This window comes from Zalophus californianus, chromosome 4 (assembly GCF_009762305.2).
Source record: "Zalophus californianus isolate mZalCal1 chromosome 4, mZalCal1.pri.v2, whole genome shotgun sequence".
In the NCBI taxonomy this organism is placed as follows: Eukaryota; Metazoa; Chordata; class Mammalia; order Carnivora; family Otariidae; genus Zalophus; species Zalophus californianus.
The window spans coordinates 136,718,947-136,743,816 of NC_045598.1; the positions used below are offsets into that span (position 1 = coordinate 136,718,947).

Here is a 24,870-nt window from a genome sequence, read left to right on the forward strand (position 1 = left end):
GAGAGAGCACGGGGCAAAAGGGGCAGAGGAAGAGGGAGAGAGAATCCCACGCAGACCCCATCCTTGCATGGAGCCTGACGCAGTTCTTGATCCCACGACCCCAAGATCACAACCTGAGCTGAAATCAAGAGTCGGATGCTTAACTGACTGCACCACCCAGGCGCCCCTTAGGAGTAATATGTTTAAAGAGAAGAGTGTAGGGGATTTTATGCCATACATAATATGTAATATTGCTGTATTATTTTTTAGTTAAGAAGATGATTAATTATTATAAAAAGGCAGAAAACAGATTTTTAGAAAATATTCAATCCAGGGATTCTCAGTCTTTTGGTTAAATTGCTACAAATTCCACATAAAACGGGGAAAGGATAAGATACTGCCAAGGGCACTCTCCTCTCTGTACTGGCCCAAAAAGCTGCAAAGAGAGGTGAGTGGCAATAACAGTCACCTTGGAACTCTTCCACAGAAGTCTTCAGGGTTTTCTAGATTGGGCTCCAATACCAAGTCTACCTCTCTGATTAAAACGATGAAATTTGAATCAAGATAAATTACTTATTAAAGTTGAAAAATATATTATTAAACAGAGTTCACTTAGTTAACTTTTAAAACAACTCCTACTACGGCATTGTCTTTACCACATATGAAAAGAAGGATTAATTTAGCTAAATCTAAGATAAAAATGGGAGAAGTCTTTAAAATATTAGCAGCACCTGTGCATTATTTTTAAGTAGTTAGTGATAAATCATAGAAGGAAGAATTTGTGCCCTGAGCCATTTTTCTTAGTACTGTTGTTCTCTATTCCCTCTGAAGCGTATTTCAAAGAAACACTGATTAGCAGTAAGGTAGAGTAAAATTAAACCTTCTTTTGTTGTTTTTGACCTAGAACAAGCAGATTGCAGATAACAGAATAAGGGTGGCGCTTTTCAAAATCTGAACAGGAGCAAAAATGTGTTGACCATGTGAGAATGGGACAACATGTTTTAAGTACTAATCAAGACTGTTCTTCCCTGTCTCTTAAGAATGGTTCTTGACATTCAGATTCCACCTCTTAAAATTGTTACTAAAAGTACATGATAGATACTTAGTAATGATCGTTACTGTTGACAATCTTATTTTTCTCTAATTTTTATTTTCTAATTATTTGAATAACTTCATTGATATGGTGAGGTTATGTGTGTATATCCATAGGTCTGTTTGTATTATCCGTGTATCTCATGTACATGTTAAATGAAAGTGATAGGATTTCTAACAAGGCTTTGTTTTAGAGCCAAAAAATAAAAAAATGGGTCCTTCCTATTCCTCTTAACAACGACTCTTACTGGAGGAACCGCCATTGTTTGGCAATGATTTTTTAGAGATTGAATTCCTAAAACAGTACGTAGCAATTCAACAACATCCCTAGGGGGGCTGTTTTAAGAGTTGAGTAGAGTATACCTCATGGTTAGACTGTCAGTGGCCATTTGAAGAGGGCCAGGGTAACCCATTCATGCACCAAGGTGATTGTTGTCAAAGTTTAGAACAAATTTAAAGTAACTATTCAAAGCAGCCTCTCTCTGAACAACAGACAGCATTGCATATTGAATATAATAAGATTTGTAATATGACCCACCTAATTTCAAATACTGTGGCCTTGTAATAGATTTTCAGCTTACTTAATTTCTCTAATATGATTTTCTTCTTCAACTTTAAAATGGGAATAATATCTTCTTAGATTCCTGTGAAGATTAAACCAAGTGAAGTATGCGTAGTACCTGGCATCATATTTGACATTTGAAAAATAGTAAATGTAGTTATTACCTGCATATATTTTGGAGGTAGCTATTTAGAATTTTCAGACTTTCCAACTTTGCTTTATAAGGAGGAAGAATTTCAGCCATAGTTTAAAAACTTACAATCTAAAGGAATTTTAAAAAGTATTCTGCTTATACATATAACACAATATTGCGTATCTCTGAAATGAAAAGATTTGACTAAATCTCTAAAGGGGGAGGGAACTAGCTTTTTATTCACCATATGACCCTCAGTTACGCAACATACTAGATGTCACCTTGGTTTAGTTACTTAACCACTCTTTGCCTCAATTGCCTCATTCTAAAATGGAGTTATTAATACTACTTAATCCATTGGATTATTATGAGGATTAAGTAAGTTTATATATGAAAGCAATTAGAAATCTATACCAAATGTAGTAATAAGCACCATTTTGTAAATGTTAACTAGGAACAGTAACAATAGCCATAATAGTAATAATATCATCATCATCATCAACTATTCTGAATGTTTATATAAATTGCAATTGGTATCCATAACTTCCTCTAAGATAAGTGATGATAGTCATATTTTAGAAATGGGGACACTTGGATACAGTTTGGCCACTACCTCCACATTAGTCTGTAGCAGTTGGGATTTGAATCCAGAATCATCTGAATCCCAAATCCTGTGCTTTTACCATTGTACCATCATTCAGCCCTCTAAGCTTTCTTTGATTCCTGAAGTTTCATAAAGGGAATTAAGTGATGATCCAACCAGAACAATTCTACTGATAGCAGATAGCCCAGGCTGTATAGTTGTTGAGATTAAGTCTTAAAAGGGAAGATTATATTAACTCATTTATTTTAGTTGCTACTTCCAAAAACAGGCTTTCATAAATTGAAAATTATTGAAGTGGTTAGCTAATGTTTTTTGTTTGTTTTTAACCGTATCTCATAATGTGTAACATATTATTTAACCGTTATTCATAGGCATTTAACAAAACACCTATTTTGAGGGAATTATAGAGTTAAACTTTTAAAAACCTGAAGCCTTTCAGAATTATTAACTTAAAATTTCATGTAAAGCATATATTTTCTTTTCATTGATTTTATTTACCATCAGGTTATTGTTTGTTAGTAAATGCAAAATGCTTTGGTTTATCCTTAGTTTACTGTTGTTTTCAGATTTAAAATAATTATTTGGATTTTACTCTTTTGAATTCACCTTTCTGCAGCTTCAAATTATTATTCTAATCATGTAAATAAGCAATATAAGAAATAAATGCTTGCTATTCAGTATGCTTTTCATTATGCCATCTCTTTCTCTCTTCTAGAACTAACATCAAACCTCGAAATTCCACACCACCTAGTTTGGCACGAAATCCTTCCTCAGGTGTGCTTACAAACAAAAGAAAAACATATACTGAGAGCTACATAGCCAGGTATGTTTAGCTCTGAGATTCTAATAACTAAAACAAAAATAATGTATATAGTTTTCTAAGGACCAAATGCAAAAATATTTATCAGGCTTATTAATAGAAAATCTGATTTTTCCTTTGCTATATGATTTATTTTGGCTTTAAGCTGTACACTAAATAGTTTGGGCATAAATAATATTTTTCTAGACCTTGTAGTTATTATTGTTGTAAATGCTCAAGGACTGTTCAGTTTCACTGCATTCATTTGTGTTTTATATCTTAATTTTAAGTGCAACATGATTATTTTTACCTCTGCAAATTGAGTAATAGACCCTTTAAACTGGTATTGTAATTTTCAGCAGCATTTAAATATATTTAAATTCCCTGCTGAGCTTGTGATTATCCGTGTACTTCCCTTTCTTATCTGTCACAGTATTTGTACAGCTTTGACATTCACTCTGTTTTTAAGCATAAAACAAATCATTCTAGTTATAGATCTTACATATATCCTTATTCCAGAAAGTATAAGGCAATATACAGAGATCCACGACATACAGTGAGATACAATATTTTATAAAAATGAATATGAAAAGAAAAAATGAGAATTAAAAGATAAAGGAAAAAAAGGGATGAAGTTAGTCCACAAAATATGCGTAGTCCACAAAATACGTGTCATAAGACGCTGTCTATAGGCTAGCCTTTGCCCATAAATTGGATCCAAACTTTGTAGTGGCCAGAGTACGGGAGAAGATAAGAGTAGTTAGTTACATGATTCGTGTTGTATTAAAAAAAAAAAAAAATCATTTCTCTGTGAAAGCACACCTAGTCCTGAGACTTCAAAAATCTGCCTATGAGTTCTCATAGTCACTGGATAATTTATTACTATTTTTTAAATTTTATTTTATTTACTTTCAATTAATTAACATATAGTATATTATTAGTTTCAGAGGTAGAGTTCAGTGATTCATCAGTCTCATATAACACCCAGTGCTCATTACATCCTGTGCCCTCCCTAATGTCCATCACCCAGTTACTCCATCCCCCTACCCACCTCCCCTCCAGCAACCCTCAGTTTGTTTCCTTTGATTAAGAGTCTCTTATTGTTTGTCTCCCTCTCTGATTTCATCTTGTTTTATTTTTCCCTCTCTTCTTTTATAATCCTCTGTTTTGTTTCTTAAATTCCACATAGGAGTGAGATCATATAATTGTCTCTCTCTTGATTGACTTATTTCACTTAGCATAATACCCTCTAGTTCCATCCACATCATTGCAAATAGCAAGATTTCATTTTTTGATGGCTGAGTAATATTCCAATTGTGTGTGTGTGTGTGTGTGTGTGTGTGTGTGTGTGTGTGTGTGTGTGTGTGTGTGTGTGTGTACACCACATCTTCTTTATCCATTCACCTGTTGTTGGACTTCTGGGCTCTTTCCATAGTTTGGCTATTCTGGACATTGCTGCTATAAAGATCGGGGTGCACGTACCCCTTCAGATCACTACATTTGTATCTTTGGGGTAAATACCCAGCAGTGCAATTGCTGGGTCATAGGGTAGCTCTATTTTCAGCTTTTTGAGGAACCTCCATACTGTTTTCCAGAATGGTTATACTAGCTTGCATTCCCACCAACAGTGTGGGAGGGTTCCCCTTTCTCCACATCCCCGCCAACATCTGTCATTTCCTAACTTGTTAATTTTAGCCATCCTGACCAGTGTGAGGTGATATATCATTGTGGTTTTGATTTGAATTTCCCTGTTGCTGAGTGATGTGGAGCACTTTTTCATGTGTCTGTTGGCCATTTGTATGTCTTCTTTGGAGAAGTGTCTGTTCATGTCATCTGCCCATTTCTTGATTGGATTATTTGTTCTTTGGGTGTTGAGTTTGATAAGTTCTTTATAGATTTTGGATACTAGACCTTTATCTGATATGTCATTTGCAAATATCTTCTCCCATTCTGTTGGATGTCTTTTGGTTTTGTCGACTGTTTCCTTTGCTGTGCAAAATCTTTTTATCTTGATGAAGTCCCAATAGTTCCATTTTTGTCTTTGTTTCCCTTGCCTTCAGAGATGTGTCTAGTAAGAAGTTGCTATGGCTGAGATCAGAGAGGATGCTGCCTGTGTTGTCCTCTAGGATTTTAATGGATTCCTGTCTCACATTTAGGTCTTTTATCCATTTTGGTCTTTCATCCATTTTGAGTCTACTTTTGTGTGTGGTGTAAGGAAATGGTCCAGATTCATTCTTCTTCTGCATGTGGCTGTCCAATTTTCCCAACACCATTTGTTGAAGAGACTGTCTTTTTTCCATTGGATATTGTTTCCTGCTTTTTGAAGATTAGTTGACCATAGAGTTGAGGGTCCATTTCTGGACTCTCTATTCTGTTTCTTTGAGCTATGTGTCTGTTTTTGTGCCCGTACCATACTGTCTTGATGATTACAGCTTTGTAATATAGCTTGATGTCCTGAATTGTGATACCACCAGTTTTGGTTTTCTTTTCTTTTTTTTTTAATTTAATTTAACTTTATTTATGTTATGTCAACATACAGTACGTCATTAGTTTTTGATGTAGTGTTCCATGATTCATTGTTTGCATATAACACCCAGTGCTCCATGCAGTACATGCCCTCTTTAATACCCATCACCAGGCTAACCCATTCCCCCACCCCCGCCCCTCTAGAACCCTCAGTTTGTTTCTCAGAGTCCATAGTCTCTCATGGTTCATCTTCCCCTCCGATTTCCACCCCCTTCATTTTCCCCTTCCTTCTCCTAATGTCCTCCACGCTATTCCTTATGTTCCACAAATAAGTGAAACCATATGATAATTGACTTTCTCTGCTTGACTTATTTCACTTAGCATCATCTCCTCCAGTCCCATCCATGTTGATGTAAAAGTTGGGTATTCATCCTTTCTGATGGCTGAGTAATACTCCATTGTATATATGGACCACATCTTTATCCATTCGTCTGTTGAAGGGCATCTCAGCTCTTTCCACAGTGTGGCTATTGCGGACATTGCTGCTATGAACATTGAGGTGCATATGGCCCTTCTTTTCACTACATCTGTGTCTTTGGGGTAAATACCCAGGAGTGCAATTGCTGGGTCATAGGGTAGCTCTATTTTTAATCTTTTGAGGCACCTCCATGCTGTTTTCCACAGTGGCTGTACCAACTTGCATTCCCACCAACAGTGTAAGAGGGTTCCCCTTTCTCCTGTGGAACTTTCTAAAAATGAACACGTCCACGTGCCTCCCAGAGAGGTTTTGATTTCTTTGGTTTGGATTTTTAAAATTTTAAGAGTGATGCTCATGCATAACAAGGGGTGAGAACCATAAAAGACTAGGTGAATTGCTACCTTTGCAGGTAGATTCTTTAATGAATACTGTTTGTTTCACCTAAGGTTTTGATACATTTTAAATATTAAAGAAGTAATGTTTCTTGGAGTCCTGAAGTTGGCTGTACTATGTTGTTGTATGTGTGTGGAGCCATGTGTTTTGGATACATGCTGAATGTAGGATTAACATTCTCTTACAAAATGGAAAACTTAATAAATACATGTGCTTGAATAAAAAGCACATCTTATCTTTCTAAAGAGGTAGACAAAGAAGTGACAACAAAAGGAGTGCAGGGGCAAAAATCACATTAAAAATGAGTTTGAATTCTTTTTTTGTTTGTTTCTTTTCTTTCTTTTTAAATGGTTGATAGGTGATAGTAAACCTTGTTCACTTGACTTACTACCCTACCCAGATGGAATAATTATAACCATAACAGATGAAGAAATCTCACAGATTTCTTTTTCTGGAAGTGTGATAGACTACATTTTCTGGATGGTCCTTCCAACCCAAAACACCTAAAAATGCTACACAAAATGGAACAAATATCCTTTTGAATGTGTAGCTTAGCTCTCAGAAAAGTTAGACAAACTTCCACAGGTAAGTAAATAAAGGAAACTAGGGGTCAGATTGGTAAATTAACCCTGACACTGAACTTACATTTGAGGTTTTGACTGATCTTCCCTACTTAAAGGCTTGGATTTTAATGTCACTGTGGGAGAGAGGAGGTGATTTCTTGGACTTGTACAGAGTGGAGCTTTAGAAACTCAACTTTTCCTTCCCCTCTCCTCATGCCTCTTCCTCTAAGCCAGTACTCTTGAAATGTCCATCAAGAGGTTGTCTTGGGCTCGGCTAGAGGTAATCACATGCTAAAATATGACAGTGGGATTATTTATGGGAAATAGGGAATGAAAGCAGGAAGTGTCAGGTGTTTCTCTTTCCTGGGAGCCCTTGCCCCGGTCCTGGAGCTGATTTTCTTTGGCCGTCCAAGTGACAGCTTGGGTGTGAGAGAACAAGATCTTAATAGGTGGGTGTAGGATACTTTAATTGGAAATTCTGTGTCCCCAAAGGGAACCAGTTTCTCTTGTAACAGCCCCGTAGACGTAGCTTTCAGGTTGTCCTCAGGGATGTCTAATTCCCGTGGATTGCGTACAAGCACTGCTGCCTGGAAACACAGCTGGCATTCCACCTTTTTAAAGGTTCTCATTAAAGAAAGCTAGGCAGTTATCCCAACGTCAGATGTGTCCACAGAAACGGAGAAAGAATTCTCCTTATATTATTTATTAAAATAGAAGTGATTATAGCTGACATTCTTGTGACATTTCTGCTTTTAAAGAAAATGCTTCTTAAATGTCACCATTAAATATGAAGACTGATAAAGGATTCTGTTAAATACATTTTGTCAATGAAATTCCTTTCTATTCCTAATTTTCTAAGTGTTTTTTTTTTTAATAAAAAATAGGTGTGAATCTTACTGGATATCATATATATAAAACCAGTATTTTAAATCCTTTAATCTATTTGTGTTTTAAATTATATTAGTAGATTTTCTAATGTTAAACCAATCTTACTTTCTGGAATAAATCCAAAGTGCTTTGAATTGCATATGTCTGTAGATTGTGTTTGCTAAAATTCTTGGAGATTTATATGTATTTCCAAGTTAATAGGTAAAATTGATTATAATTTTATATTCTCTTATTAGTCTGAATATCAAGGTTTTACTGACCTTTGAAAAGAAATTGCAGAATGTTGTTTTTCACCACCCTCTGCTGGAAAAGTTTAGTAGAACTTACCATGTCTTTTTCTTTAAAATATTTTGTTTATTTATTTGATAGAGAGAAAACCCAAGTAGGGTGAGGGGCTGAAGAAGAGGGACAAGCAGACTCCCCACTGAGCAGGGAGCCTGATGCTGGGCTCAGTCCCAGGACCCTGGGATCATGACCTGGGCCGGAGGCAGACACTTAACCGACTGAGCCACTCAGGCGCCCTAGAACTTGTGATGTAAAATTATCATGAGTCCACTGTGTGTGTGTGTGTGTGTGTGTGTGTGTGTGTGTGTCTGCACGTGCCCACGTGATAAGGAGTAGTATGTTAATTACTGATTCAATCACTTTAATGATTATGTCTGTTTAGTGTTACAGTTTGTTTGAAATCAGTTTTCATAAGATATTTTTCTAGGAAATGTTTCATTTCATCTAAGTTTCAAATTATTAGCATAGAATTGTTCTTGTAATTTTTTTTTTTAATTTTATCTATTTGACAGAGACACAGTGAGAGAGGAAACACAAGCCAAGGGAGTGGGAGAGGGAGAAGCAGGCTTCCAGCAGAGCAGGGAGCCTGATGTGGGGCTTGATCCCAGGGCCCTGGGACCGTGACCTGAGCTGAAGGCAGACGCCTAATGACTGAGCCACCCAGGCGCCCCTTGTGCTTATAATTTTAAATCTCTGCTATATCTGTAGTTATAGCCTTCTTTCATTCTGAATATTGTTTATTCCTTTTCTTTTGCTCAATCTTGAGAGTTTATCATTTTAAAAGGACCAAATATTTTGCTTTGTTTATCTTCTTCATATATTATTCATTCACTGACTCATTAAAAAATATTTGCTGAGAGATGAATTTATGTCAGGTACTTCTCTTGATCCCAGACATAGAGCATAACAAAACAGATAAAAATCACTGCACTTGGGGGAGCTCACAGTCTTATGGAGAAGACAAGACATAACAGAAATGACATACACTGCATGTCAGATGGAAAACAAGAAAGCAAAGGAGGACACAATTTAGGGTGGCAGGGAGAGTGTCCAGAGCCATGAGGGTTACAGTACAGGGGATGAAGGATGAGAGAATTTGAGTATGTATAACTAAATTAGAGCAAAGGACCTAACAAGATTTAGCCTGATGCTAGTGATGAGAATTCGAGTGAAAAGACTCCATGGATACAGTGAAAATAGCATGACACATTGGGAGAAGTTATGTATATGTTGTTTTATAATATGTACAATAATATGTACATATTTATTACAGTATATATTTGGAGGAAAGACGTCCATCTTTCCTCAGGGTGAGGTTCTAGTTTTCTCCTTAGAAATGGTTTTGCAGAAGGGACACTATAAATTTCCATTCTATTTCCATTGTAGTATATGCCTAGTACATTGAACAAATGGAAAGTGTGGTAGTATTTGCCCATGAAAAATTCTCATAAACAGGGACAAATATAGTGCCAAAGAAAATATTTAGAATTTCATTATTAACTAAAAGGGATTTTAAAAATCTGAACTAGAAAAATATTAAAACTGAGGTTAAGCAAGCTTTTGCTTATACTTAAGTACTGTAAGCAGGAAGTGTCAGGTGTTTCTCTTTCTTGGGAGACCTAAGTATACTTAATGTCACTGTAACCCTTAGAAAAGGGTTATGAAAATTACTGACAAGAACTTTGTGTTTCTACTTTTCTTCCTGTACTCCTTCAGGCCAGATGGAGACTATACATCTTCACTTAATGGCAGAAACGTTAAAGGCATGGAAGGAAATTCAACAGGACACTTACCAAAATTCTGCCATGAGTGTGGGACTAAATACCCTGTAGAATGGGCAAAGTTTTGCTGTGAATGTGGCATTCGAAGAATGGTTCTGTGAATAGAGCCCAAAAGAAAAAGCTAAGTCCAGAATTTTATGACTGTTGCAGCTTGGACAGCTAAAGCACTTCCTTTAGTGATTTTATGCTAAAATTATTCAAAATACTTTTTTCAGCAATTTTTGGAGCATAGTTCTTTGGCTGTGTAATGTGTGTGTGTATATAAATGTGTACATATACTGTATATAATAAATACCTGATACCCCAGACTGTGCCATTTATGGAAATACTCATCTGTCAGAAAATAATTTCAAGTGGAATCATTAATGTTTCTGTTGTTATTGCACATTAAGCATACCTTCACAAAATCAAATGCTAGTGCTCAGCCCTTCAAGCTTTAGGATGATCATTACTTTGAGCAAAAAATCAGAACAAACATATTTATTATCGGTGCCTATTTTCACATAGTATAGGATGGGATGCTTGGAATTTTGGAAATGAAGAGAGTATTTTCAGTTACAGTTATATAATATAAGGTCATTTTCCTGTAGAGCTCTTTAACAATTAATTTTATAAATATTAAAAAAAGAAAGGAATTAAACCCCTATCGGTCTATGATGTCCTTTACTTTGTATATCATTAATTATACAATTTAGACATCTTTATTCATTCCTCAAAATGTAATTATGCAGTTTCCTTTTCAGAGACACAAGACTGAAAAATACAAATGTATTTTATTCCAGTTATAACTGAAGGTTTTATTTTTTTACCTCTGTGTTTAGTTGAATGTATATTCTTTCTATTTCTAACTGTGTCTCCACATTTCACTTTTTTCTTTTTCATAACCTCATGTCTGAGGAGTTTTAATTTACTACTTCCTTATTTTTGCAAAGTTTGAAAATAATTATTTAATATAAGAGGCACAAAATTCCTTGCAAAATTCTACATGTTTATTTCTGTGTCTGAATTTAGAAAAAATTATTTTAATGGATTTTAAAATAAACCACCTCACCCTAATAAATAATTTGGATAATTAATAATTACTACAGGGAATGCAGGTAAAAAGTATTTTAATTTTTTAATTTTAATTTCCCTTGAAGTATATTTAGATGTAACGATGAGTTGGTTAAGAGACTAATGTTTCCTCTTATATTTTCTTTTTAGTGTTTAATACTGAAACACCATTCACATCACAGTAAAAAAAACCCCACTGAAAATGCACTGCTTTAATGCACAGCTGACTTATGTAATTAAACATTCACAAAAAATTATACTTTAACTTTGGCTAAAATATAGCTTTTAATCATTGTCACTTTCAGTGTGACAGTATTTAGTAGTAGAATCTTTGATGGCCTGTGCAGCCAGGTTCAGTAACTCCTTAGTAATTTCTGTTGAATGGAAAGAAAAGAGCTTTGATCTTATTATAAAGGTGTAAGCAAATCTTTTGTAGGCCATTTTTAGCTTCTCGTTTATGATTGTGATCAACTGTAAGGGTTAATGTAGAAATTTGTGGCTTTTAATTTTCTCTGAAATTTATTTACGCTTATACTTTATAATTGTATCATTAGTTTTTTTGTGGTTTTGTTTTGTTTTGTTTTTTCATTCGGGCAGGGGATATAAACTTTGAGGTAATGGGAATTGTCGTTTTATTTACCTTATAGTTTCTTTCCTGACTTTTCATTAACTTTTTAAAATCTGGTTTTCTTTATTCAGACATATTGGTCTAAAAAAGGAATCCATTAGCTAGAATAAGCTGTAATTAATTTAGAATAATGTACATATTAGATTTTCATTTCAATAATATATGTTACTCTGTCCTGTTATAAATCATATGAAGAACTTTAAACTTTGTTTTCCCTGGAACTCAGCATTATTTTTCTTTTTCCAAGTTTTTTTGTTTTTTGTTTTTTGTTTTTTAAAACCACATAATTTTTGCCCAAGGAAGGGGTAGGTAAATGAACTTAAATGCAGTGGCACATGTTTGTTCCTCACAGAATTTTGCAGTAGCCAGTAAATGTTAATAATGTACTACATGGAAAATGAGTTGGTAAAAAATCATCCAATTCTAGAACCCAGAGATTATTATAAAGAGTAAGTAGGTGAAGTATACTTATGAATTATGAAATATGTTGTGACAATGTATTTAAATGCATTTTTGTATTACTTACATATATTATTCTCACATTGATTTGTTGTGCAATAGTTCAGTTAATAAGAAATTTTCCTAGATCTATGCATCATTTACTTTATTTTTATTTATTTTCACAAGTATTTGCTAGTGTGGTAGAATAAAATAAATGACTGTAAGCTTAAATTAAAAATGTAAAAATTGCTTATATATTATTCTGAAAGTCATTAGCTTGAATAAGTAAGATTATTATGGTTGCTGTTGTCTCTTGTTCACTGTTTTTTATTACAAATACTGTCTTCATTTCTGAACCAATTCAATAAAGACATATAGCAAAAAAAATTTTCAATTGGTCTTTATTGATGTCTTAGCTTTTAGCCACACATAGGTAATAGAAAGATAAGAGCACACTGAAATATGAAGAAAATAGTCAAAGTTAAAATACAGATTTTTTAAATGAGATAATAGCTTTTCACTGGCAGGGTTTTTGTGCCATCAGCTTTTAAAGAGAGTGCTATTATTTTTTGAATTGAAGTGTTTTATGGCATCAAGTATTATAAATATGTTTCATTACAAGATTTCTAAGACATAGAAAAATTCTCTTTATGTCCAATAAAATATGGCAGTCGAAAACATGAGTGAAGTCAACGTTGATAGGAAACATTGTGGATATTTCTAGTTAGGAAATATACAGTTTAATGGCAAATAGTATTGGTTTGTGATCAATACTTAGTGATTTAGACTATCATATTTAAAATTTTAAACAGTAGCTGTCTCTAGTAAAAATACAATCAAATTAGACATGTTTGGTTTGTACTCAATCTTCCCTGTTCTAGAGACGAATACTTTTACCATGAATAGAAGCTCAGGGAATGAAAAATAATAGAAGAGGTACATAACTACAAAGTTAGCAGAACTCTTTTGTCTTTATTTGCATTGCAGGTATATGTATTTTATATGGTGGATATATTTTTAGTACTAAGATAGGTTAACTTTTTTAATGGACTATATTATTGAATAGAGCAGTGGAAAAATCATTAAAACCAAGTTAATGATAGCCACACTTATTTTCATTTAGAAAGTTTTCAGGTTATTACTGTCAGGATACTCATAGATGATTTTGTCTGTCTTATAGGTAAACTGCTTTTTTTTTGCCACTAGAGGGTGCTTTTAGATAATTTAATATTACCAGCTTTCAATTCTTATTTTAAAGGCTTCTCAGCAGTATAGGTATGAGATGCATATATACATGACCTTACAGAGATTTATAAAGGATTGTTTTTGTTTATTTTGTTGTGATTTTAACAATTCATAGGTTGATTTTTTTTTAAAGATTTTATTTATTTATTTGACAGACACAGCGAGAGAGGGAACACAAGCAGGGGGAGTGGGAGAGGGAGAAGCAGGCTTCCCGCAGAGCGGAGAGCCTGATGTAGGGCTCGATCCCAGGATCCTGGGATCATGACCTGAGCCGAAGGCAGATGCTTAACGACTGAGCCACCCAGGCGCCCCTCATATGTTGATTTTTAAGAACTTTAGCTCGTTTTGGGTACCAGGGTGGTAGTAAATAATAGAAATGTTTAATACTTACTCTTCACAATATTTTGTTAGCAAATTTGTGCATCTCAAACATATTACTCAATTACCAGATATTCTTTGTACTATTGCTTTAATATTTCATCTTAGCTGTACAAGAGTTTTCATGATCTTTTTTCAATCTTTTAACCTAACTAATGATACCTAATAGAGTGACATCTACTTATTTATTTTTTATTATTTTTTAAGTTTTTATTTTAATTCCAGTTAACATACAATGTTATATTAGTTTCAGGTGTACAATACAGGGAGGGATCGAACACTTCTATACATCACCTGGTGCTCATCACATGTGCCCTTCTTAATTCCCATCACTTGTTTCACCCATTACCCGCCCCCCCACACACACCTCCCCTCTGGTAAGCATCAATTCTCTATAGTTAAGAGTCTGTTTCTTGGGGCGCCTGGGTGGCTCAGTCGGTTAAGCGGTTGCCTTCGGCTCAGGTCATGATCCTGGGGTCCTGGGATCAAGCCCCGCGTCAAGCTCCCTGCTCAGCAGAGAGCCTGCTTCTCCCTCTCTGCCTGCCTCTCTGCTTACTTGTGCTCTCTATCTCTCTGTCAAATAAAATAAAATCTTCAAAAAAAAAAAAAGTCTGTTTCTTGATTGGTCTCTCTTTCTCTCTCTTTTTTCCCCTTTGTTCATTTGTTTTATTTCTTAAATTCCACATATGAGCAAAATCCTATGGTACTTGTCTTTCTCTGATTGACTTATTTTGCTGATCATTATACTCCATCCATGTTGCAAATGGAAAGATTGAGAGTGACATCTATTTAAATTAAGAGCTAAGTAAGTTGTTAGACCAAACAAAACTAAACTTTAACTTACACTTACTTTATACTTTAAACTAAAACGTTATACTTACAAATATTAAAAAAAAAACTTTACATGTTCTTCCTTCTCTGATAAACTAGGGATTGAGAGCAATAAGTAAGATGTGATTAAGACCTTATGCTATAAACTTGATGGAACTTGTTTGGAGAAGCTGATATACATACAAACAATTACAACTTAGGACAAAAAGGATTCATTTTCATGAAATTTTATTGTAATACAAAAACTGCAGAAATGTTGAAGATAGAGCTTCTCATCACCACAAGTTATACAGCTGACCATTTCTTGCTTTTTTTCTTTTCTTCCCTATCCCAATGCTTAGGAGGAGGCCTGGTAGAATGGGACCAAGAGCTGCACTTTCCCCACCTTTCCTGGGGAAAAGGCAAGTGACAGTGGAAAGGATGTGTGTGTGCAGTGGGGTCTATTGGAATGTAAAGTGTGAACTACGGGGGACTGTCAGGACTGAGGAAAAATGATGCTGAGTAAAAATTACTAATTCCAACTGTTCATCTCACCTCACGTAACTCTCCACTTTCATTGTCCTTTTTTCTCTGCTCCAACACTTGTTTCTATGCCTATTTTGAATTGCGCTGATAAGGTTGGAGATTGCCAATAGTTCTGAGTAGTGGTGAGTATGCTTAACAATGAAATGCTGATTTTCATTCATCAAATCAACAATCTTAAATTATAATAAAACCGAAAACTTCATGGTGCACCAGGATGAATGCCCTTATCCACTAATGGTGGAAATAAAAATTGATAATACTTTTTGAAAAGTTGACTAATTTTATCCTTTTTAAAAGCCTTTAAAATAGTCATGCCTCATAACCTAGTAATTTTGTTTCCAAGACACATACTGATTCTTGAAGTAATCTGAAGTACAGAAAAATACTTAGGCAGACTGTGTTTAATAGTACTATTATTTGTTGTGACAAAAATTAAACCATTTAGCTGACCTATAAACACAGAGAACACACTGATAGTTGCCAGTGGGGAGAGGAGTGGGGAGTTGGGCAAAACGGGTGAAGGGGAGTGGGAGATCTAGGCCTCCAGTTATGGAATGAATAAGTCACAGCAATAAAAGGGACAGCATATGAAATATAGTCAGTGATGACGTGTTGCACGGTGACAGACGGTAGCTACACTTACGGTGAGCATGGCATAATGGATAGAGAAGTTGAGTCACTATGTTGTACACCTGAAACTAATGTAATATTGTGTGTCCACCATACTTAAATAAAAAATAAAAAAATAATAAAAGACCAGTTGAAACCACAAAAATTAATCATTTAGTAAGTTTAGCACTTTCAAATAATTTTTAATGGTATAACAATGTTATGTTTTACCACTAAGACAAACAGTCTAAAAGAGCGCATATGTAAAGAACTGCACAGATGAAGGCTTGAAATACATTCCTCAGTGTATTGTACTTATTTCTACTAGAAGGATTTTTGATGTTTTTATATTTTCTTTATATTTTTTATACTGTTAATTTTTAAATGAATATATAATGATCTTTTAAAAATAGGGTTATGTTTTCAAATCACTTGCATGTGATAGCAGTAGTTTGTTTAAAGTCACGACCTCATCTTGAGTTATGTTGTAGCATTCACAAAATATAGATGGTAACCCTTGTGATCAAGTTAAGCTAGTTTGTTTTTATAAATACCTTGGTTGCTGAAAGGTATCTTAACTGCAGGTATAATTTTCATGAGATTATTTTTCCTGTATTTCATACAAAGGACATTTTTTTAAAAGATTTTATTTATTTATTTGACAGACACAGCAAGAGAGGGAACACAAGCAGGGGGAGTGGGAGAGGGAGAAGCAGGCTCCCAAGGAGCAGGGAGCCTGATGCGGGGCTCGATCCCAGGACCCCGGGATCATGACCTGAGCTGAAGGCAGGCACTTAATGACTGAGCCACGCAGGCGCCCCAAACAACATTCTAACATAGTCCCTTTCCCCTTTCTAATTATTACCCATATGATTTGAAGAGTCCATGGTATGCAAGTGAATTTTTACTTCGCAGAACATAAAAACTAAACTGGTCTAAATATTTAAGACCACTTTATTGTTAAGCTGGAGGGGGATATATATGTATATATCTGAAATACATCCACTTTCACATATTTACCTATAGGCTTATCTTTTAAACTTTAAAATGTGTTTAATGTTATCTTCTTATTTTCTTGTAGTTATTTTAGTCAAGAACAATAATTTTAGAATCAGTAAGTTTAAAAAATTTTTGCTAATATTGCCAAACTTAGACTCCTGGGGAAAACTCATATGAACCCCACAAGAAACATTTGGAATTTTTTATTTTAAACCCTAATTCCTCAAGGGTGATTCTCTTTGGAAACATACTGTTCAATTAACAATTAATTTGAAAATTTAAAACAATAGGTTTGTTTTTTAGTATGTCTCACTACAGATAAAATCAAAACTCCTTTTGAATGAGCCGCATGTATGCTAGACCAGCTGTTTATCCTCGGTAAGGCACTGTGTTCACATGGTCTTCCCTTGGTCAACACTGGTATAGTTCTCCCTCTTGTATCAGTATATGTCACTGATGCCGTTACCAGAAAACTTGTATGAAGAAGAGGGGCAGTTATTCATTGCCTTAAATACTTTACTGTAGTTTAAGTAGAAAACATTGAACAGTACTAGAAATTAAAAACTGTCCAAGTCATACCTAGTAGTGAGAGATTTTGACCTATTTTAAATATAAATTTTGTTACTGTCTGTAATGGGCATTGTTTACATTTGTGGCTAGCATCTTTTGGAAATCCTCCGCTGTGTGTGTGGTTAAGTTTTTCGTTTGAATCCCACTGCCTCAAAAAGATCATACCAGAGTTTAGTTTTCCATCCTTTCTCGCAGCTAGGGAGTAGTCATATCATCTGACGACTGCACAGACTTGGATTCTGAAACAAGCAACGTGAAGAAGCAGCCACAGAAGCAGCAGTATCTGTTTTCCAGTGGGGATGGTGAAGTCTGCTGGAGAGGCAGCGAGCTTCAAGGGTAGCAGTGGCAGAGTCAAGATGTGACTTATGCCCTGTGGTAGCACTTGAGCTGAGTTTCCTCCTCTGGAGTAGTCTGTCAGTCTAAGCTGGGCCTTGTTTCTGGCTATGGAGCCACTAGTCTTGATTATCTGGCTCTCCTAGAGATTCTGTGAATTACCCAACAGCTTTTAATAGATACCTTTTTGCTTAAGCTAACTGGACTGAGATTTCTTATTTGTACTTAAAAACAATTCAGGGATAAAATTTGACCTGACTTCATGCTTCCCTTTTATAATGGCCATGGTAATGGGAAAAGTGCTTACAATCATATTCTATAGGAGGGAATCTTCAACACATTGAATCAAGATACTTTTCCTTATCCCAATTATGGTGTTAAATAATCACAAACTGAATTTTTTTTTTTCATGAAGATAGACACCCTTTATTTTTATTTTTTATTTAAATTCTCTGATTGACTTATTTCGCTTAGCATAATACCCTCCAGTTCCATCCATGTCGTTGCAAATGGCAAGATTTCATTCCTTTTGATGGCTGCATAATATTCCATTGTATAAGACCCGTATCATATGACCTCACTGATGTGAGGAATTCTTAATCTCAGGAAACAAACTGAGGGTTGCTGGAGTGGTGGGGGGTGGGAGGGATGGGGTGGCTGGGTGATAGACATTGGGGAGGGTATGTGCTATGGTGAGCACTGTGAATTGTGTAAGACTGTTGAATCACAGACCTGTACCTCTGAAACAAATAATACAGTGTATGTTAAAAAAAAATTCAGTTAGCCAACATATAGTATATCATTAGTTTTTGATGTAGTAGTCAACGATTCATCAGTTGCATATAACACTCAGTGCTCATCACATCACGTGCCCTCCTTAATACCCATCACCCAGTTACCCCATCCCCCACCCACCTCCCTTTCCACAACCCTGAGTTTGTTTCTTGGAGTCAAGAGTCTCTCAAGGCAGAAACTGAATTTTAAGAAATATGCTGTAAGCATAATTATACCTATTGGGCAGGGCTAATTTGAGAATTATCAGAAATGTGCCTAAAATCTCTGTGCAATGTTTGACACTTAACAGGCTATCAGTAAATGGCATCAATTATTTAGTAGTATTAATAATTTTGGATATATATGTATATTACATGTTCATCAAATATTTTAATTCCTATGATGTGTCAGGCACTGTTCTACATGCAGTGAATGAAACAGTTGAAAATCCCTGTCCCTTTGAAGTTCACATTCTAGTGGAGGATTATGAAAATATAGCAGATAAATTAGTAAACATATTTACTATTAGAATGTGACAAGTGCTATGGAGTAAAATAAATGGGGAAGAGGTGGTTAGAGAGAGACAGGAGGGAGAGTGGAAGTGGGTTGCAATTTTAAATAGGGTAATTCAGGGATGATTTCATCGAGAGAGTGGTATTTGAGCACAGACCTGAAAGAGGAGTGAGGCATTATTGTTCATCTCTTTCGTGTATTGCATTGTTTATTAGACTGTTCACCCTAATGGTCAGTGTTTTCTGCTAAGAAGAACATTCAATGTGGTTGAAGCATGTAAGTGGGAAAGAGAGGAAAGAGTATTTTTTGCAGAGGGTAAAAAGTACAAAGGCTCTGAAGTGGGAGCTCAGTACCTCTAGAATGGTTTGAGGAAGGAAGAGATTAGAAAATTAAGTCCGGTAATGCAGCAGTCAGATTGTGTATGCTTTAGAGGCCACTGAAATGATTTTGGCTTACTCAGTAAGATAGGAATCAGGGAATGACATGATCTGGCTTAGACATATAATCTCTATATATGTTCTTTGACCCCTAAATTAGTGCAAAATAAAAGGCAAGAGGAAATAGCTGTTGTCCGTTTCACCCTAAAGTGTCTGTGTGTATTGATCAAATTAAGTAGTCTTAACACTCAGCTCTCAGAAAAGTGTCACATGCTACAGCGTAGACTGATATTTGGTTATGTACAATTTAGATTGAAACAGACTTTTCAACCCCACCTGTGTATAACAAAAGGAGAAGGATCCTCATTTCTCAAGACTGCCATCCAGTTCCCTAATGTCCTACTCGTTAGAAGTAAAACCCTATTTTTTTTTTATTGACAATTACTTTGTCTCATTTAGGGAGGCAGAAGTTAGCGATTAATTCTACTTTCTGAATTTAGTCCCTAATATTCATAAACTTGTGTTTCATTCTTATTTCCTTATTCATCAATGTCAAATGATCTGAATAGAACCTTCAAATGTAAGGGACAGATATCCTTCTAAGTTACCTTGAGAAAGGGGGTTTAATATAAGATGCATGTGAATTAAAAATGGAAGGTCATTAGGTGCTGAGGCAGCTCCAAGAATTAATTGGTCTAACTGCCAGCCTCTAATCTTCTCAGAGCTCATTTGTCCATTCTCTTATTGTCTATCTTCCTCACTCACTCTGTGTATCTTTTTGGCTCTCCCATTCATTCAGCTTGTCAGTATCCAGCTTAATTAAACCTCGCAACTTCTTTTTCAGACTCATTTTGGGCAAATTCACTTAGGACTGTGATTCAAATTTCTGACACAAAGCACCCGAATTACTTCATCTTTTCAAGCCCTATGACCTACATCACAGATCATTAGTCTATCAGTTAGTTGTACTTAGGGCAGATTCCCTTTTACTCCCTTCTCATTAGTTGGGATAGAGGTATGAGTTCACATGGCAAAGAACATAGCCCCTTAGAAGAAATCGTAGGTGTTGGAGAGCTCCTTACGTGAGGTATGGACATTGTAGGGAATGATTGACATATTTAAATAACAAGGATTTGTTTATATTTGTAATAGTTTCAAACTAGCAAATCTGAAAATTGAAGTGAAAGTGTTTTATGCAGAAATGTATCAGTAACTATTAGTATTAATTTAGAGAAGTGATTCTCAATGGCAGGGGAGAGATACAGCCCTGGGAAATATGTAGCCAAAAATTTGTGAAGATGGAGCTTTGGATAGTTTTAAAAGACTAATTCATTATGCCTATTATTTTCATAATACAAACATCAGAAAGTAATGCTTGACAAAATCTCTGCTGGTGGGGCTATGCTAAAAGTAAATTAAGAATTTAAAAAATGAGATTTTAAGTTCTATGTTCATGGAAGACATGACGTCTATTTACAGATGACATGACTGTCTATGTAGAAATGCTCAAGGACTCTATCTATCTAAAACTAGATAAGTTTAGTTTTAGGAAGGTCACAGGATACAAGGAAAATATTAAAAAATAAGTCTTTCCTATATACCAGTGATGAACAGTAGAATTTGAACTTTAAATACCATTGACAATTGCATGTGGGCATGCACACACACACGCACACACACACACACACACACACACACACACACAAGTAAATAGTTATACATAAATCTAACAAAATATACATATGCCGAAAACTCAAACACTGATGAAAGAACTCAAAAGATCTAGAGAAATACAGTGTTTATTAATTCAAAGAATAAACTTAATGAAGACATCAGTTCTCCCCAATTTAATCTATAGACTCAGTGCAATCTGAATCAAAATTTCAGCAAGATTTTTGTGGTATCATAGGCTGATTCTAAAATGTATATGGAAAGGCAAAAGAATTAAAATAGCCAAAACAATTCGGGAAAAAATTCTGAAGATTTATTGTACCCAATTTCTAGATGTTATAAAGCTATAATAAGTCAGTGTGGTATTTAGAGATAGACACATCATTGGAAAAGCATAGAGCATCCATAGGTTCAGACAAATATGATAAACTGAATTTTACAAAAGGGCAAAGACAATTCAGTTGACAAAGTACAGTTGACCCTTGAACACCACAGGTTTGAATTGCATGTGTCCACTTATACATGGATTTTTTTATAAATACTGTAAATGTATTTTCCTTATGATTTTCTTAACATTTTCTTTTTCTCTAGCTTTATTAGAAGATTACAGGATATAATACATATAACATACAAAATATGTGTTAATCGACTGTTGTTGGTAAGGCTTTCGGTCAACAGTAGGCCATGTTGTTCAAGGGCCAACTGCACGTAGTCTCTTCAACAAATGGTACTGGAATAACTGGATGTCCATATGCAAAAAAACAAAACAAAACAAAACAAAAACAAAAAACCCCCTTGATACACACCTTATATTCAAAAATAACCCAAAATGAGTCATGGACCTAAACTGTAAAATGTAAAACTATAAAACTTCTAGAACCTTGGTTTCAACTTTTTCCCTGAGACACTTTGACAATGTCTACAGACATTTTTGATTGTCACCACTTGGGGGAGGATGGTACTGGCATCTTGTGGGTAGGGGCCAGGGATGCTGCCAAACATTCCACAGAAAAAATGAACAGCACCCCCACCCCCACAACAAAGAATGCTAGTTTCTTGGTTTGGATAAATGTACCATGGTTATGTAAGATGTTAGCCTTAGAGGAAACTTGGTAAAGGGCATACAGGAACACTCTGTACTATCTTTGCAAGTCTTCCATATATCTGAAATTATTTCAAAATATGTAAGTAAAGCTTGTACATTACTACTTAAGGCCAACATACTACTTCAAACATTTGATATTTTCATAATTTATTTCTGTGACAGTGTACGATATCTTATAGCTGAAGTATTGTTTTGATCTTTTGCATAACTCTTGAATCCTTCAATGAAACTTATATTGCCAGTGATATATGTTGAGATTTTTGAGACCAATAAAATATTTTCAAATGTCTTTAAAGGGGTCTTCTTTGATCATCTAACCTAAAATACCCCTTGTCTCCATCAGTCAATCTTTTTTTTTTTTCTTTTCCGTAGAACTTGTTTTCTGTGATAATTTTGTTCACTTGTGGACTGTCTCCTCTTTTGGAATATATGTTCCCTGAAGGCAGGGACTCTGTTGTACCCCTAGGACCAGAACTGGCACATTGGAGATAGATACTTAATAAATATTTGTTGAATGAATGAATGATCTGTATCTGTGTTGCATCTTCCCATTAAGTGGTCTGTATTCAAAAGTTGGAACTTCTTTAAACCCACTGGCTGTGAAGGCGTAAGTCCCAACCCTGGTATCTGACTTACCCTTAATGAAAGTAATACCTCTTTTTTAAGGAGGAAGATGTATTTGTCTACACATCTAAGATTTTTCATAGCTAAAGATTTCCTTTCTGCTGGGGATGCTAGGCCAGGAGATGACAGGGTAGATAACTGTCATTTTGTACTTCTCTGGCAGATCCTTCTGATTCTCCTAGGAAGCTTTACTTTACCTGATGAGATGTTCTGCGAACCAAAGTTCTTTTATTTGTGATAGTATTTGAACCATTTCCAGAACGATTTGTAAGAGTTCCTACCTAATTAATTTTTTAAGTAAAATGTTCCCATTTCAATCAGATTATTTCAAACATAAAATTTGTGATAAGCATCAGGGGTGCCTGAGTGGTGTGGTCTGTTGAGCATCAGGCTCTCCATTTTGGCTCAGGTCGTGATCTCAGGGTCATGGGATTATGGGATCAAGCCTCGTGATGGGCTCTGTGCTCAGCATGGAGTCTGTTTAGAGTTTCTCTCTCCCTGTCTCTCCCCACTGCTTTCTCTCTCTCTCAAATAAACACATCTTTAAAAAAATTGTGATAAGCATCAAAGGTAGAAATTAACAGACACATTTCCATCTCTCACATGGTCGCACCTGGTACGTTATTGAGCTATTTGTTGAGCTTAGCAATGGAGGCACAAATGAAGGAATCCTCAACCCCACGTGGGAAGTGTGGGAAGGCTTCAGAAAGGAGGAAACCCATAGACTAGGTCTTAAGGGAAAAAATCAGCAAGCAAGAGCAGTAAATCCTAAATTGTAAATGTTGCCATGTCTTAATTTTCATCTTGTAAAATATAGATAGAAAATTGATTCACTTTGAAGGGGCACCTGGGTGGCTCAGTTGGTTGGGTGTCCAACTCTTGATCTCAGCTCAGGTCTTGAGCTCAGGGTCATGAGTTCAAGCCCCACTTAAAAAAATGGATTCACTTTGAGAATAAGATCCTAAAGTGTATCTAATCTCTCCCTCACTTATATACAGAAAAAACGCACTTCTTTCTTACCATTTTGTATGGAGAAGATGTAAAACAAACAAGGAAAATAAATCCCAAGTTATTCCCAAACAAAAGTAACTATTTTGCATCTTTCTTAAATACTAAATAACTCATGAACCTAGGTGCATACATATATTTTGATATTGAGATGTTAAAAACTGTTGGAATTGGTGATTATCAATGTACCTACCTATTTTATTTCTCTTGTTCTATTATATTTCCAAAGATTCTATTTTTCTATTTTTATTCTAAGGTAATTTTTGATAATTAAACACATCTTATTAATACACTGGTTTAATGCAATTTGTCTTTACTTATTAACCATAATATGCCTGGCTTTTTCCATTAGGAGCTGAAGGGAACACAAAAGATCATACACTCTTTCAGGAGGAAACATAAATAGAATAATGTAAATAATAGTTGTATTTAAGATAAAATATTAAGATGAATCTGATCAGATAATAATGCATGATACATACAAGTAATTGCTAGGCAACTAAAGGAAGAAATATTAACGTTATCTAGAATTATCATGGGAGCCATAGCAATTGAGGAGAAAGGAATTGAGATGCCCCTTGAAGTTTGAGCAGAATCTGGAAAGAATTTGGAAGAACTTTCTAAGCAATAAGAGCATAATAACTAAAGACATGAAGACCGCATGGACAGAGTACGATAAAGACCATCTGACTTAGAGTAGAGGATGTATGTTTCTAGAGAAATATTTCCAGTAGATTTGATGAAATGTCCTTTGTAAGCTGGCTGTCAATGAAAGTATGGCCTAAGGCAAAGAAACTTTTCTAGTTTTAATAGAACTATCTTAATCCTGAAAGGAGTTATTCCTTCAACAGATTCCTTGAAAGCCTATTTTAAAAGACTTTTAACTGAGTCCCTTTGTATAATGCAATATTCCCCGAAGTACATTTAGGTAATGGTTTTTAGATAAAAGTAGCATTCTGTAGTCAAATTTTGGAAATGTTATGTTACTGTTAAACTTTTTTTTAAAAGCAGTATGAGTTTACACAGCCTTTAATAATATACTTATATAAATTGTGACTCTTCAAGAGAAAATTTATCTGACCCCAGAATACAGAATCCTTCCTCTTTTTCTTTTTCCTTTTTTCTTCTCCTCCTCCTCTTTCTTCTTCATCTTCTTTGTCGTC

The 24,870-nt window shown here is 35.1% G+C and overlaps 1 protein-coding gene across 4 annotated transcripts in view; it reads left to right on the forward strand.

The window, feature by feature from the left end:
* The window catches only part of ZC2HC1A (zinc finger C2HC-type containing 1A), a 53,348-nt gene extending 38,006 nt beyond the window's left edge, over window positions 1-15,342 (forward strand). For 2 of the 4 annotated variants that reach the window (XM_027581294.2, XM_027581311.2), the window contains 2 exons: window positions 3,086-3,193; window positions 14,941-15,342. In XM_027581294.2, the coding sequence (XP_027437095.1) occupies window positions 3,086-3,193; window positions 14,941-15,094 (262 nt within the window). In that variant the 3' untranslated portion in view covers window positions 15,095-15,342. Of the gene's footprint in view, window positions 1-3,085; window positions 3,194-9,958; window positions 12,522-14,940 lie in introns of those variants that run through there. The other 2 variants (XM_027581283.2, XM_027581303.2) reach the window with 1 other exon arrangement.
* Window positions 15,343-24,870: the final 9,528 nt, after the last annotated feature.